Source organism: Aphelocoma coerulescens, unplaced genomic scaffold (assembly GCF_041296385.1).
Source record: "Aphelocoma coerulescens isolate FSJ_1873_10779 unplaced genomic scaffold, UR_Acoe_1.0 HiC_scaffold_138, whole genome shotgun sequence".
NCBI classification, from domain to species: Eukaryota; Metazoa; Chordata; class Aves; order Passeriformes; family Corvidae; genus Aphelocoma; species Aphelocoma coerulescens.
Window position 1 is genome coordinate 299674 of NW_027183491.1, and position 15897 is coordinate 315570.

General features: G+C 54.7%; 1 protein-coding gene and 1 gene segment (V, D, J or C); one reads left to right on the forward strand and one right to left on the reverse strand.

Annotated features, from left to right (window-relative positions):
* The window catches only part of LOC138100714 (immunoglobulin heavy variable 3-48-like), a 104048-nt gene that overhangs the window by 19551 nt on the left and 68600 nt on the right, over positions 1-15897 (forward strand).
* The window catches only part of LOC138100684 (chromodomain-helicase-DNA-binding protein 8-like), a 38124-nt gene that overhangs the window by 18810 nt on the left and 3417 nt on the right, over positions 1-15897 (reverse strand). Inside the window, exons 6-14 of the mRNA XM_068998566.1 lie at positions 15652-15834; positions 14384-14452; positions 14225-14280; positions 13210-13327; positions 12697-12780; positions 10483-10620; positions 9107-9228; positions 7408-7651; positions 3818-3994 (exon numbers count right to left, since the gene is read on the reverse strand). Of these exons, the coding sequence (XP_068854667.1) occupies positions 3818-3994; positions 7408-7651; positions 9107-9228; positions 10483-10620; positions 12697-12780; positions 13210-13327; positions 14225-14280; positions 14384-14452; positions 15652-15834 (1191 nt within the window). The remainder of the gene's footprint in view (positions 1-3817; positions 3995-7407; positions 7652-9106; positions 9229-10482; positions 10621-12696; positions 12781-13209; positions 13328-14224; positions 14281-14383; positions 14453-15651; positions 15835-15897) is intronic.

Here is a 15897-nt window from a genome sequence, read left to right on the forward strand (position 1 = left end):
AGGAACATCCTGTGCATCAGCCCAGGTGTGCCCAGGTGAGCTCCAGGTCCATGCCATGGTCTCCACACCTCTCCCAGTCACCTCCAGGTGCCCCCAGCTCCACCCCACTGATCCCAAACTCCTCCCAAAACCCTCCCAGGTGTGCCCAGGTGACCTCCCAAACAACCCCAGGACGACCCCAAACACCTCCAGGTACCCACAGAACCCTCCCTTGCACCTCGGAACGACCCCAAACCTTTCCAGGTGTGCCCAGGTGAGCTCCAGATCCATGCCCTGGACCCCAAACCTCTCCCAGTCACCTCCAGGTGCCCCCAGCTCCACCCCACTGATCCCAAACCCTCCCAGGTGACCTCCAAAACAACACCAGGACAACCACAAACACCTCCAGGTACCCCACAAAACCCTCCCTTGCACCTCAGAATGACCCCAAACTTTTCCAGGTGTGCCCAGGTGACCTCCCAAACAACCCCAGGATGACCCCAAACACCTCCAGGTGCCCACAGAACCCTCCCTTGGACCTTGGAATGACCCCAAGCCCCTCCCAAACCTTTCCAGGTGTGCCCAGGTGAGCTCCAAAACAACCCCAAACACCTCCAGGTACCCACAAAACCCTCCCTTGCACCTCGGAACGACCCCACACCTTTCCAGGTGTGCCCAGGTGAGCTCCAAAACAACCCCAAACACCTCCAGGTACCCCACAAAACCCTCCCTTGCACCTCGGAATGACCCCAAACCTTTCCAGGTGTGCCCAGGTGAGCTCCAGATCCATGCCCTGGACCCCAAACCTCTCCCAGTCACCTCCAGGTGCCCCCAGCTCCACCCCACTGATCCCAAACTCCTCCCAAAACCCTCCCAGGTGTGCCCAGGTGACCTCCCAAACAACCCCAAACACCTCCAGATGCCCACAGAACCCTCCCTTGCACCTCGGAACGACCCCAAACCTTTCCAGGTGTGCCCAGGTGAGCTCCAGGTCCATGCCATGGTCTCCAAACCTCTCCCAATCACCTCCAGATACCCCCAGCTCCACCCCATTGATCCCAAACTCCTCCCAAATCCCTCCCAGGTGTTCCCAGGTTACCTCCCAAATAACCCCAGGACAACCCCAAACACCTCCAGCTGCCCCCAGAACCTTCCCTTGGACCTTGGAATGACCCCAAGCCTCTCCCAAACCTTTCCAGGTGTGCCCAGGTGAGCTCCAGGTCCATGTCCTGGACCCCAAACCTCTCCCAGTCACCTCCAGGTGCCCCCAGCTCCACCCCACTGATCCCAAACTCCTCCCAAACCCTCCCAGGTGACCTCCAAAACAACACCAGGACAACCACAAACACCTCCAGGTACCCCACAAAACCCTCCCTTGCACCTCGGAACGACCCCAAACTTTTCCAGGTGTGCCCAGGTGACCTCCCAAACAACCCCAGGATGACCCCAAACAACCCCAGGATGACCCCAAACACCTCCAAGTGCCCACAGAACCCTCCCTTGGACCTTGGAATGACCCCAAGCCTCTCCCAAACCTTTCCAGGTGTGCCCAGGTGAGCTCCCAAACAACCCCAAACACCTCCAGGTGCCCACAAAACCCTCCCTTGCACCTCGGAACGACCCCACACCTTTCCAGGTGTGCCCAGGTGAGCTCCAGATCCATGCCCTGGACCCCAAACCTCTCCCAGTCACCTCCAGGTGCCCCCAGCTCCACCCCACTGATCCCAAACCCTCCCAGGTGACCTCCAAAACAACACCAGGACAACCACAAACACCTCCAGGTACCCCACAAAACCCTCCCTTGCACCTCAGAATGACCCCAAACCTTTCCAGGTGTGCCCAGGTGAGCTCCAAAACAACCCCATACACCTCTAGGTGCCCCCAGAACCCTCCCTTGCACCTCGGAATGACCCCAAACCTTTTCAGGTGCCCCCAGGTGAGCTCCAGATCCATGCCCTGGACCCCAAACCTCTCCCAGTCACCTCCAGATGCCCCCAGCTCCACCCCACTGATCCCAAACTCCTCCCAAAACCCTCCCAGGTGACCTCCAAAACAACCCCAAACACCTCCAGGTGCCCACAAAACCCTCCCTTGCACCTCGGAACGACCCCAAACCTTTCCAGGTGTGCCCAGGTGAGCTCCAGGTCCATGCCCTGGACCCCAAACCTCTCCCAGTCACCTCCAGGTGCCCCCAGCTCCACCCCACTGATCCCAAACTCCTCCCAAACCCTCCCAGGTGACCTCCAAAACAACACCAGGACAACCACAAACATCTCCAGGTACCCCACAAAACCCTCCCTTGCACCTCAGAACGACCCCAAACTTTTCCAGGTGTGCCCAGGTGACCTCCCAAACAACCCCAGGATGACCCCAAACACCTCCAGGTGCCCCCAGAACCTTCCCTTGCACCTTGGAATGACCCCAAGCCTCTCCCAAACCTTTCCAGGTGTGCCCAGGTGAGCTCCCAAACAACCCCAAACACCTCCAGGTGCCCCCAGAACCCTCAGAACGACCCCAAACCTTTCCAGGTGTGCCCAGGTGAGCTCCAGATCCATGCCCTGGACCCCAAACCTCTCCCAGTCACCTCCAGGTGCCCCCAGCTCCACCCCACTGATCCCAAACCCTCCCAGGTGACCTCCAAAACAACACCAGGACAACCACAAACACCTCCAGGTACCCCACAAAACCCTCCCTTGCACCTCAGAATGACCCCAAACCTTTCCAGGTGTGCCCAGGTGAGCTCCAAAACAACCCCATACACCTCTAGGTGCCCCCAGAACCCTCCCTTGCACCTCGGAATGACCCCAAACCTTTTCAGGTGCCTCCAGGTGAGCTCCAGATCCATGCCCTGGACCCCAAACCTCTCCCAGTCACCTCCAGATGCCCCCAGCTCCACCCCACTGATCCCAAACTCCTCCCAAAACCCTCCCAGGTGACCTCCAAAACAACCCCAAACACCTCCAGGTGCCCACAAAACCCTCCCTTGCACCTCGGAACGACCCCAAACCTTTCCAGGTGTGCCCAGGTGAGCTCCAGGTCCATGCCCTGGACCCCAAACCTCTCCCAATCACCTCCAGATACCCCCAGCTCCACCCCATTGATCCCAAACTCCTCCCAAATCCCTCCCAGGTGTTCCCAGGTGAGCTCCCAAACAACCCCAAACACCTCCAGCTGCCCCCAGAACCTTCCCTTGGACCTTGGAATGACCCCAAGCCTCTCCCAAACCTTTCCAGGTGTGCCCAGGTGAGCTCCCAAACAACCCCAAACACCCTCAGGTGCCCACAGAACCCTCCCCTGGACCTTGGAATGACCCCAAGCCTCTCCCAAACCTTTCCAGGTGTCCCCAGGTGAGCTCCAGGTCCATGCCCTGGACCCCAAACCTCTCCCAGTCACCTCCAGGTGCCCCCAGCTCCACCCCACTGATCCCAAACTCCTCCCAAACCCTCCCAGGTGACCTCCAAAACAACACCAGGACAACCACAAACATCTCCAGGTACCCCACAAAACTCTCCCTTGCACCTCAGAATGACCCCAAACCTTTCCAGCTGCGCCCAGCTGACCTCCCAAACAACCCCAGGATGACCCCAAACACCTCCAAGTGCCCACAGAACCCTCCCTTGGACCTTGGAATGACCCCAAGCCCCTCCCAAACCTTTCCAGGTGTGCCCAGGTGAGCTCCAAAACAACCCCAAACACCTCCAGGTGCCCCCAGAACCCTCAGAACGACCCCAAACCTTTCCAGCTGCGCCCAGCTGACCTCCCCCGGAGCTCAGGATGACCCCCGACCCCCTCCGGACACCCCCAGGACGGCCCCGAGCCCCCCTCCCCCGGCGCTGACCAGGTCCATGTGCTTGAGGCTGTCCAGCAGCTTGCAGTGGCGGTTCTTGAGGCGGTGCGCCTCGTCGATGACCACGCAGCGCCACTCGATCTCGCGCAGCTCCGGGCAGTCGGACAGGATCATCTCGAAGGTGGTGATGAGCGCGTCGAACTTGTAGGCGCCCGGGATCAGCCGGCCCTGGAGCGGGGACAGGGCAGGGCCGCGGGTGAGCGCGGGCGGGTCCCCGCGGGGCTCGGGGGAAGGCTCCTCCAAGTTCGGGTGGAAACCAAGGGGGGGAAAAAAATCCCGGCGGGAGTTCGGAGAGCGCTGCTGGAGATTTGGGAAGGGCGCTGAAGTTCTAAAGGGAAATCCTCGGGTTTTGGGAAAAAAAAAAGGGATGGAAAATTCATTGAAATGCGGGAGAAAGCTGGGAGAAAGCTCCTCCAAAATTGACAAAAATCGGGGATAAAAAGCGCTCAGATTTTAGGGAAAACGAGAGGGAAAACGCCCTCAAATTTTAGGGAAAAGATGCTAAAATCACAGCAAAAACGGAGAAAAAAAATCCCTCAAAATTTGGGAGAAAGCAGAAAAAAAGCGGGCATGGAAATCAGCAGAAAACTCCTCAAAGTTTGGGTGGAAACCAAGGGGGGGAAAAAAATCCCGGTGGGAGTTCGGAGAGCGCTGCTGGAGATTTGGGAAGGGCCTTGAAGTTCTAAAGGGAATTCCTCGGGTTTTGGGAAAAAAAAAAAAAAGGGTGAAAAATTCATCAAAACGCGGGAGGAAGGTGGGAAAAAGCTCCGCCAAAATTGACAAAAATCGGGGATAAAAAGCGCTCAGATTTTAAGGAAAACGAGAGGGAAAACACTCTCAAATTTTAGGGAAAAGATGCTAAAATCACTGCAAAAACGGAGAAAAAAATCCCTCAAAATTTGGGAGAAAGCAGAAAAAAAAGCGGGGATGGAAATCAGCAGAAAACTCCTCAAAGTTTGGGTGGAAACCAAGGGGGGGAAAAAAATCCCGGTGGGAGTTCGGAGAGCGCTGCTGGAGATTTGGGAAGGGCGCTGAAGTTCTAAAGGGAATTCCTCGGGTTTTGGGAAAAAAAAAAAAGGGATGGAAAATTCATTGAAATGCGGGAGAAAGCTGGGAAAAAGCTCCTCCAAAATTGACAAAAATCGGGGATAAAAAGCGCTCAAGATTTTAGGGAAAACGAGAGGGAAAACGCCCTCAAATTTTAAGGGAAAGGTGCTAAAATTTCAGCACAAAACAGAGAAAAAAATCCCTCAAAATTTGGGAGAAAGCAGAAAAAAAGCGGGGATGGAAATCAGCAGAAAACTCCTCAAAGTTTGGGTGGAAACCAAGGGGGGGGAAGAATCCCCGGTGGGAGTTCGGAGAGCGCTGCTGGAGATTTGGGAAGGGCCTTGAAATCCTAAAGGGAATTCCTCGGGTTTTGGGAAAAAAAAAAGGGGTGGAAAATTCGGCAAAACGCGGGAAAAAACTCCTTGAAGGTTGAGAGGAAACGGGGATAAAAAGCGCTCAGGTTTTAGGGAAAACGAGAGGGAAAACACCCTCAAATTTTAGGGAAAAGATGCTAAAATTTCAGCACAAAACGGAGAAAAAAATCCCTCAAAATTTGGGAGAAAGCGGAGAAAATGCGGGGATGGAAATTGGGACAAAATTCCTCAAGGTTTGGGAGGAAGTGGGAAAAACGCCCTCAAAATTTGGGAAAAAAAAAGAAAAAAAATCCATCAAATTTTAGAGAAAAGCTCCTAAAATTTCAGGAGAAAGCAGGGAAAAAAACACCCCAAAACTTGCAAAAAGGCTCCTCAAAATTCGGGAAAAATGAGAAAAAAAAAATTTCTAAAAAGCGTGAAAAAGGTTCCTTGCATCTTTGAAAAAATGTGGAAAAGATTCCTTGGATTTCAAGAGAAAACAGAAAAAAAAAAATCCTTTAAACTTGACAGAAGTTCTTCAAATTTCAGGAAAAAACCAGGAAAAATCCCTCAAATTTTAGGAAGAGACTCCTCAAATTCGGGAGCAAGCGGGAAAAAACGTCCTTGAGTGCCAGGAGAAAGCGGAGAAAACCAAACCCTCGGAGCTTGGAGAAGTCCCCAAAGTCGGGGAACGCGCGGGGAAAAAGGCGCAGGAAGCCCCCAAAACTTGGGAAACAACTGGGAAAAGACTGCTGGGAATGAATGAGGCGTGACCCAGGTGTGCCCAGGTGTGCCCAGGTGTGCCCAGGTGTGTCAGTGATGCCATACAGGTGTGCCCAGGTGTGACCCAGGTGTGCCCAGGTGTGCCCAGGTGTGCCCAGGTGTGTCAGTGATGCCATACAGGTGTGCCCAGGTGTGACCCAGGTGTGCCCAGGTGTGCCCAGGTGTGTCAGTGATACCATGCAGGTATGCCCAGGTGTGCCCAGGTGTGTCACAGGTGTGTCAGTGATACCATGCAGGTATGCCCAGGTGTGCCCAGGTGTGCCCAGGTGTGTCAGTGATACCATGCAGGTATGCCCAGGTATGCCCAGGTGTGCCCAGGTGTGTCACAGGTGTGCCCAGGTGTGTCACTGATACCATACAGGTGTGCCCAGGTGTGCCCAGGTGTGTCAGTGATGCCATACAGGTGTGCCCAGGTGTGTCCAGGTGTGTCAGTGATACCATACAGGTGTGCCCAGGTGTGTCACGCAGGTAACCGAGCTCACCTTGGTGTCCTTGCAGTACATCTCGCACTGCTGGATCATCTGCCGCGACGCCAGGCTGCCGTGGGCGTGCCCAGGTGTGCCCAGGTGTGTCACAGATACCATACAGGTGTGCCCAGGTGTGCCCAGGTGTGTCACAGGTGTGTCAGTGATACCATACAGGTGTGCCCAGGTGTGCCCAGGTGTGCCCAGGTGTGCCACACAGGTAACCGAGCTCACCTTGGTGTCCTTGCAGTACATCTCGTACTGCTGGATCATCTGCCGCGACGCCAGGCTGCCGTGGGCGTGCCCAGGTGTGCCCAGGTGTGTCACAGATACCATACAGGTGTGCCCAGGTGTGCCCAGGTGTGTCACAGGTGTGTCAGTGATACCATACAGGTATGCCCAGGTGTGCCCAGGTGTGCCCAGGTGTGTCAGTGATACCGTACAGGTGTGCCCAGGTGTGCCCAGGTGTGCCACACAGGCAACCGAGCTCACCTTGGTGTCCTTGCAGTACATCTCGTACTGCTGGATCATCTGCCGCGACGCCAGGCTGCCGTGGGTGTGCCCAGGTGTGCCCAGGTGTGTCAGTGATGCCATACAGGTATGCCCAGGTGTGCCCAGGTGTGCCCAGGTGTGTCAGTGATACCATACAGGTGTGCCCAGGTGTGCCCAGGTGTGCCCAGGTGTGCCACGCAGGTAACCGAGCTCACCTTGGTGTCCTTGCAGTACATCTCGTACTGCTGGATCATCTGCCGCGACGCCAGGCTGCCGTGGGCGTGCCCAGGTGTGCCCAGGTGTGTCACAGGTGTGTCAGTGATACCATACAGGTGTGCCCAGGTGTGCCCAGGTGTGTCACAGGTGTGTCAGTGATACCGTACAGGTGTGCCCAGGTGTGCCCAGGTGTGCCCAGGTGTGCCACGCAGGTAACCGAGCTCACCTTGGTGTCCTTGCAGTACATCTCGTACTGCTGGATCATCTGCCGCGACGCCAGGCTGCCGTGGTAGACGATGGTGTTGAGGCCGGTCCAGGTGCCGAACTCGCGCTCCCAGTTGGTGATGGTGGACAGCGGCGCGATGACCAGGAAGGGCCCCCGGACGCCGGCGCCGTGCACCTCCTGCAGGAAGGCGATCGACTGGATGGTCTTGCCCAGCCCCATCTCGTCGGCCAGGATGCAGTTCTGCCTGAGGGACAGGTGAGCGACAGGTGAGGGACAGGTGAGGGACGCACCTGGGACAGGTGAGGGACAGCAGTGACGGGGGGGGACAAGGGACAGCCCTGCCCTGACCCGTCTCGTCCGGCAGGATGCAGCTCTGCCCGAGGGACAGGGGAGGGACACACCTGGGACACACCTGGGACAGGTGAGAAGCCTGGACAGGGACGGGACAAGGGGAGTGGGAGGAGCAGACGTGGACCAGGAAGAGAACAGGAGCAGCAGGAGGAGCGACCCGCAAAAAAGTGACCACGAGGATGAGAAAGTGACCAGGAAAAGGTGACCACAAGGAGGAGAAAGTGGCCACAAGGAAGAGAAAGTGACCACAAGGAGGAGAAGGTGATCAAGAAAAGGTGACCACAAGGAGGAGAAAGTGACCACAAGGAGGAGAAAGTGGCCACAAGGAAGAGAAAGTGACCACAAGGAGGAGAAGGTGATCAAGAAAAGGTGACCACAAGGAGGAGAAGGTGACCACAAGGAGGAGAAGGTGACCAGGAAAAGGTGACCACAAGGAGGAGAAAGTGACCACAAAGAGGAGAAGGTGACCAGGAAAAGGTGACCACAAGGAGGAGAAGGTGACCACAAGGAGGAGAAAGTGACCACAAGGAGGAGAAGGTGATCAAGAAAAGGTGACCACAAGGAGGAGAAGGTGACCACAAGGAGGAGAAGGCGACCAGGAAAAGGTGACCACAAGGAGGAGAAGGTGACTGAGAAAAGGTGACCACAAGGAGGAGGAAGTGACCACAAGGAAGAGAAAGTGACCACAAGGAAGTGAAAGTGACCACGAGGAGGAGAAGGCGACCAGGAAAGGGTGACCACAAGGAGGAGAAAGTGACCACGAGGAGGAGAAAGTGACCAGGAAAAAGTGACCACAAGGAAGAGAAAGTGGCCACAAGGAGGAGAAGGTGACCAGAAAAAGGTGACCATAACGAGGAGAAAGTGACCACAAAGACAAGGTGACCAAGAAAACGCGACCACAAGGAGGACAAAGTGACCAGGAGAAAGTGACCACAAGGACAAAATGACCACAAGAACAACAAGGTGACCAGCAGAAAGCGACCACAAGGAGGAGAAAGTGACCAGAAGAAGGTGACCCCAAGGAAAACGAGGTGACCAGAAGAACATGACCCCAAAGAGGACAAACAGAGCAAGACAGAGTGACCACAAGTAGAACAAGGTGACCAGAAGAAGGTGACCATCAGCACGAGATGACCACGAGCCCAAAGCAAACAGAAGAACAAGGTGACCACGAGGACAAACTGACCGCGACGACAGAGCGACCACAACGAGAACAAGGCAACCACGAAGAGAAGATGACCACGAGGACAACACCAACAGCGCAACGCAACGGCCACGAGGCCGAAGTGACCCCAGGGGCGGAGCTGGCCACCAGGACGCGCTGACCGGGCTGACCAGGAGGCCTCACCTGTTGTACCAGTTGAAGAGCAGCCAGTTGACCCCTTCCAGTTGGTACTCCCGCAGCTGGTTGTGGTTCTTGTACTCGTGCGACGCCTCCAGCTTCTTCCAGGCCCCGGCCTGGGGGCGCGGCTGGGCGGGGACGGGGGGAGAGGGACGGGGAAGGGACAGCGGTCAGGGAGGCCTGACCGGCGGCGACCCCAGAAACGCCAACAAACGAGCCCAAAATGTTAACAGAAGAGCCCGAGAGGTCCAAAAAATGAGCCCAAAAGGATCAAAAACGAGCCCAAAATGACCAGGAATGAGCCCGGAATGAGCCCGGAATGACCAAAAACTGACCCCAAAACGTCCAGAAATGGTCCCAAAATTGACCAAGATTGATGTCAAAAATGAGAAAAAATGACCCCAAAATAACCAGGAATGAGCCCAAAATGAGCCCAAAATGACCAGAAACTGACCCCAAAACTGACCCCAAAACGTCCAGAAATGGTCCCAAAATTGACCAGGAAAGACAATAAAAAATGGGAAAAATGACCCCAAAAAGATCAAAAATGACCCCAAAATGACCAGAAATGAACCCAAAATGACCAGAAACTGACCCCAAAATGTCCAGAAATGGCCCCAAAATTGACCAAGATTGATGTCAAAAATGAGAAAAAATGACCCCAAAATAACCAGGAATGAGCCCAAAATGAGCCCAAAATGACCAGAAACTGACCCCAAAACTGACCCCAAAACGTCCAGAAATGGTCCCAAAATTGACCAGGAAAGACAATAAAAAATGGGAAAAATGACCCCAAAAAGATCAAAAATGACCCCAAAATGACCAGAAATGAGCCCACAATGACCAGAAACTGACCCCAAAACTGACCCCAAAACATCCAGAAATGGCCCCAAAATTGACGAGCAATGACATCAAAAATGGGAAAAAATTACTCCAGAAACATCAAAAATAACCCCAAAACAAACCAGGAACAAGCCCAAAACGTCCAGAAATGGCCCCAAAATTAACCAGGAATGGTATCAAAAATGGGAAAAAAATTACCCCAAAAAGAACAAAAATGACCCCAAAATGAACCCAAAATGAGCCCAAAACATCCAGAAACAGCCCCAAAATTGACCAGGAATGACATCAAAAACGGGAAAAAAAATCACCCCAAAAAGATCAAAAATTACCTCAAAATGACCAAGAGTGACCACAAACCCAGCCCGAAACTGACCCCAAAACGACCCCAAATCACCCCAAAACGACCAAAAACGTTAAGAACCGACCAGAAACGTTTAAAAACCAACCAAAAACGTTAAAAACCGACCGGAAACGTTCAGAAGTGACCCCGAGTGACCCCGGAGGGCGCGGGGATGACCGCGGGCGCGGCCGGGGCTCACCTGGCGCTTCAGCTCGGGGTGCCGGGCCTGGATGCGCCGGAACTCGGCGATTTTGGCCTCGTCCACGTCCTCCTGCAGCTCCCAGGTGCTGTCCTCGTAGGGCAGCGAGCACCACTTGACCAGGTAGTAAACCACGGGCTGCGGGCAGAGTGACCACGGCACCGGTCAGCCGGGACCGCGGGCTGGGGGTGCTGACCCTGCTCTGGTCACCTGGGACCGTGGTTTGGGGTGGTGACCCTGCTTTGGTCACCTGGGACCGTGGTTTGGGGTGGTGACCCTGCTCTGGTCACCTGGGACCATGGTCTGGGGTGGTGACCCTGCTTTGGTCACCTGGGACCGTGGTCTGGGGTGGTGACCCTCCTTTGGTCACCTGGGACCGCGGGCTGGGGTGGTGACCCTGCTCTGGTCACCTGGGACCGTGGGCTGGGGTGCTGACCCTGCTCTGGTCACCTGGGACCATGGTTTGGGGTGGTGACCCTGCTCTGGTCACCTGGGACCGCGGGCTGGGGTGGTGACCCTGCTCTGGTCACCTGGGACCGTGGTTTGGGGTGGTGACCCTGCTCTGGTCACCTGGGACCACGGGCTGGGGGTGCTGACCCTGCTCTGGTCACCTGGGACCATGGTCTGGGGTGGTGACCCTGCTTTGGTCACCTGGGACCATGACCTGGGGTGGTGACCCTGCTCTGGTCACCTGGGACCATGGTTTGGGGTGGTGACCCTGCTCTGGTCACCTGGGACCGTGGTTTGGGGTGGTGACCCTGCTCTGGTCACCTGGGACCACGGGCTGGGGGTGCTGACCCTGCTCTGGTCACCTGGGACCGCGGGCTGGGGTGGTGACCCTGCTCTGGTCACCTGGGACCATGGTCTGGGGTGCTGACCCTGCTCTGGTCACCTGGGACCATGGTTTGGGGTGGTGACCCTGCTCTGGTCACCTGGGACCGTGGTCTGGGGTGCTGACCCTGCCCTGGTCACCTGGGACCGTGGTTTGGGGTGGTGACCCTCCTTTGGTCACCTGGGACCGCGGGCTGGGGTGGTGACCCTGCCCTGGTCACCTGGGACCGTGGTCTGGGGTGGTGACCCTGCTTTGGTCACCTGGGACCGTGGTCTGGGGTGGTGACCCTGCCCTGGTCACCTGGGACCATGGTTTGGGGTGGTGACCCTGCCCTGGTCACCTGGGACCATGGTCTGGGGGTGCTGACCCTCCTTTGGTCACCTGGGACCATGGTCTGGGGTGGTGACCCTGCTCTGGTCACCTGGGACCATGGTCTGGGGTGGTGACCCTGCTTTGGTCACCTGGGACCGTGGTCTGGGGTGGTGACCCTGCTCTGGTCACCTGGGACCGTGGTCTGGGGTGGTGACCCTGCTCTGGTCACCTGGGACCGTGGTTTGGGGTGGTGACCCTGCTCTGGTCACCTGGGACCGTGGTTTGGGGTGGTGACCCTGCTCTGGTCACCTGGGACCGCGGGCTGGGGTGGTGACCCTCCTTTGGTCACCTGGGACCATGGTCTGGGGGTGCTGACCACACCCTGACCTCGGGGGACCAAAATTTGGGGGCATTGACCGCGCCCTAGAACCTCAATTTTGGGGTTCTGCCACCACCGAACGCTAAAAAACCAAAATTTTGGGGTTCTACCACCACAAAATCCATGGAAAAAACCTCGGTTTTGGGTTCTACCAGTGCCGAGCCCATCAAAAATCCCCATTTTGGGGTTCTACCACCACGAAATCCACTAAAAATCCCTATTTTGGGGTTCTGACACCTCTAAACCCACAAAAATTCCCAATTTTGCGTTTTTTCCACCTCTAAATCCAAAAAAAATCCCCATTTTGGGGTTCTGACACCCCTAAACCCACTAAAAATTCCCAGTTCTGGGGTTCTTTCACCCCTAAACCCACTAAAAATTCCCAGTTCTGGGGTTCTGACACCTCTAAACCCACAAAAATTCCCAATTTTGGGGTTCTTCCACCCCTAAATCCACTAAAAATCCCCATTTTGGGGTTCTTCCACCCCTAAACCCACTAAAAATTCCCAGATTTGGGGTTCTTCCACCCCTGAATCCATGAAAAATCCCAATTTTGGGATTCTAACACCTCTAAACCCACAAAAAATCCCCAATTTCGGGTTCTTCCACCCCTAAATCCACAAAAAATCCCCATTTTGGGGTTCTAGCACCTCTAAACCCACAAAAATTCCCAATTTTGGGGCCCCCCGACCTCGCCGTTGTCCTTGTCCACGCTGTGGGACTCGTCCAGGATCCGATCGACCTCCACGTAGTCGGGGTTGAAGGGCTCTTCATCCTGGGGAAAAAAACCCCAAAAATCCCAGGTTTTCTCCCCAAAATTCATTTTTACCCCAGATCTCTGTTTTTTCCCCCAAAATACCCATTTTTCCTCCGCAAATCTCAGTTTTTCCCCAAAACCCCCAGACTTTGACCCATTTCATGTCTTCCAAAAAACAAAGTGTTTTTTTTCTCAATTCCTCATTTTCCCACTTCCCCATTTCTCCCTCCCAAACCCTTGCTTTTTCCCCCCAAAATCCCCATTTTTTCCCCCAAAAATTCCCACTTTCCCCCAAAACCCTCATCATCCCCCCACCCCCACTTTTTCCCCCAAAACCCCGAATTCCCCCTCCCAAAAAACCCGTTTTTTTTTTTTCCCCCCCAAAACCCCATTTTCCCCCTCAGAACGCCCCAAATTTTCCCAAAAACCCCGGAAATCGCCCCGAACCTCGTGGAAGAAGTGGCGCATTTGGTTCATCTTGGTCTTGAAGCGCTTGAGCTTCTGGTGGATCCTCTTGTCCTTCTCCAGCTGCGCGATCGTCGCCCACTCGCAGTGCAGGTACGAGCTGGGGGCGGGGCCGGGGTCACACCTGGGCGCAGGTGAGGGCCCCGCCCACCCCGGGGAGCCCGGGACCCCGAAAACGCTCAAAAACGGCCCCAAAAATGCTAAAAAACGACCCCAAAAGCGCTCAAAAACGACCCCAAAAATGCTCAAAAACGGCCCCGAAAACGCTCAAAAAACGACCCCAAAAACGCTCAAAAAATGACCCCAAAACCGCTCAAAAATGAGCCCAAAAATGGTAAAAAACGACCCCGAAAATGCTCAAAAAAGAGCCCGAAAATACTCAAAAAACGACCCCAAAAATGCTCAAAAACGACCCTAAAACCACTCAAAAACGAGCCCAAAAATGCTTATAAACAAGCCCAAAAATGCTAAAAAACGACCCCAAAAACGCTCAAAAATGACCCCAAAAATGCTCAAAAAACCCCAAAAACGCTCAAAAATGACCCCAAAAATGCTAAAAAACGACCCCAAAATCACTCAAAAACGAGCCCAAAAATGCTCAAAAACTACCCCAAAAACTGCTCAAAAACGACCCCAAAAATGCTCACAAATGACCCCAAAATGACCCAGAATGACCCAAAACGATCCAAAAAAAGCCCAAAATGACCAAAAACGACCCCCAAAATGACCAGGGATGACCCAAAATAACCAGGGATGACCCCAAATGACCACGGATGCCCCCAGGTGTGGCCAGGTGAGGTCACCTGGGGTGAGGCACCTCCTGGACTCCACACCACCTCCCAAAACCCCCAAAACCAACCCCAAAACGACCTTAAATGACCCCGAAATGACCACGAACGACCTTAAACGACCAGGAATGACCACGAGTGACCACGAGTGACCACGAGTGACCTCTCCCCACCCCGTGGACCTCCCAGGACCTCCCACGGCCACCTACTAATTTTTGTACTTGACGAAGAACTCCTCGGACTCCACCAATTGTCCCGACGGCAGCTGAGGAGGAGGAGGAGGAGGAGGGCGGGAGGAAGGTCAGGAGGAGGCCCTGGGGGTCACCTCGGGCCACCCCGGTGACCGCCGCAGTGGCCGCCGGCCTCACCTCCTTCTTGACCACGCGCATGGACAGGACCTTGTCCACGATGGCGGCGTCTTCCTCGCTCGGGTTCTCCTGGGGACGAGGAGGAGGAAGGTGAGGAAGGTGATGGAGATCACGGGGATGGAGAAGGTGAGGAAGATGATGGAGATCACGGGGATGGAGAAGGTGAGGAAGGTGATGGAGATCACGGGGACGGAGAAGGTGAGGAAGATGATGGAGACAACAGGGATGGAGAAGGTGAGGAAGATGATGGACGGGGAGAAGGTGAGGAACGTGAGTGAGGTGGGGATGGGGATGAAGGTCACAGAAATGGAGAAGGTGATGAAGATGATGGAGAAGGTGACAGTGGTGAGGAAGGCGGTGATGAAGATGATGCGGATGGAGAAGGTGAGGAAGGTGATGAAGATAAGGGAGATGGACACCGTGAAGATGATAAGGATGGAGAACACCATGAAGGGGCAGAGGATGGAGGAGACCAGGAAGATGATGGGGATGGAGGACGGGATGAAGACGATGATGAGGAAGATGCTGGGGATGAAGAGGTGAGGAAGGTGATGAAGGCAATGATGGGAGTTGGGAGAAGGCGATGAAGAGAGAGATGATGAAGATGGAAATGATGAAGATGGAGATGAGAGAAATGGAGATGATGGAGATGATAAAAATGGAAATGATGAAGGTGGAGATGATGAAGATGGAGATGATGAAGATGGAGATGATGAAGACGGAGATGATGAAGATGGAGACAATTAAGATGGAGATGATGAAGATGGAGACGATGGAGATGGAAATAAGGAACAAGGAGATGACGAAGACGAAAATGACGAAGATAGAAATGATGAAGGGGGAGATCATAGAAATGGACATGATAAAGATGGAGATAAATATAGAGATGATGAAAACAGAGATGATGAAGATGATGGACGCAATGAAGATGGAGATGACGAAAATGGAAAGGATGAAGATGGAAATGATGAAGATGGAAATGATAAAGAAATGATGGAGATGACAGGGATGAAAACAATGAACACGACGGCGCTGGGAAAAGATGACGGAGATGATGAAGATGATGAAGACGAAGATGATGAGCTTGGCAAAAAGCTAAGAAGACAGAAATGAAAAACACGAAGAGCCCGAACATGGAGATGATGAAGACAAAGACGACGAAGACGATGAAGACAGAGTCGATAAAGACGAAGATAGTGAAGACGACAGAAATGAAAACGAAGATGACGAAGATGGACACGACGAGGGTGAGGAGGAAGGGCACCCACCACGAAGAACTGCATGGAGGGCAGCGCGTCGCCGTCGTGCTCGGGCGGCGGCGGCGCCGGGGGCTGCTCCGGCCGCGCCGGCCCCGTCACGTCCAGCTCCTCGTCCTCCTCGTCGTCCGTGATCTTGATGTCCAGGTCCTCCGTGTACTTCTTGCGCTTCACCTGCCGGTTCGAGCGGCGCTTCTGCGGGGGACAAGCGCGGGTCAGCCACGCCCGGGTGACCACTCCCGCCCCTGGGTGACCACT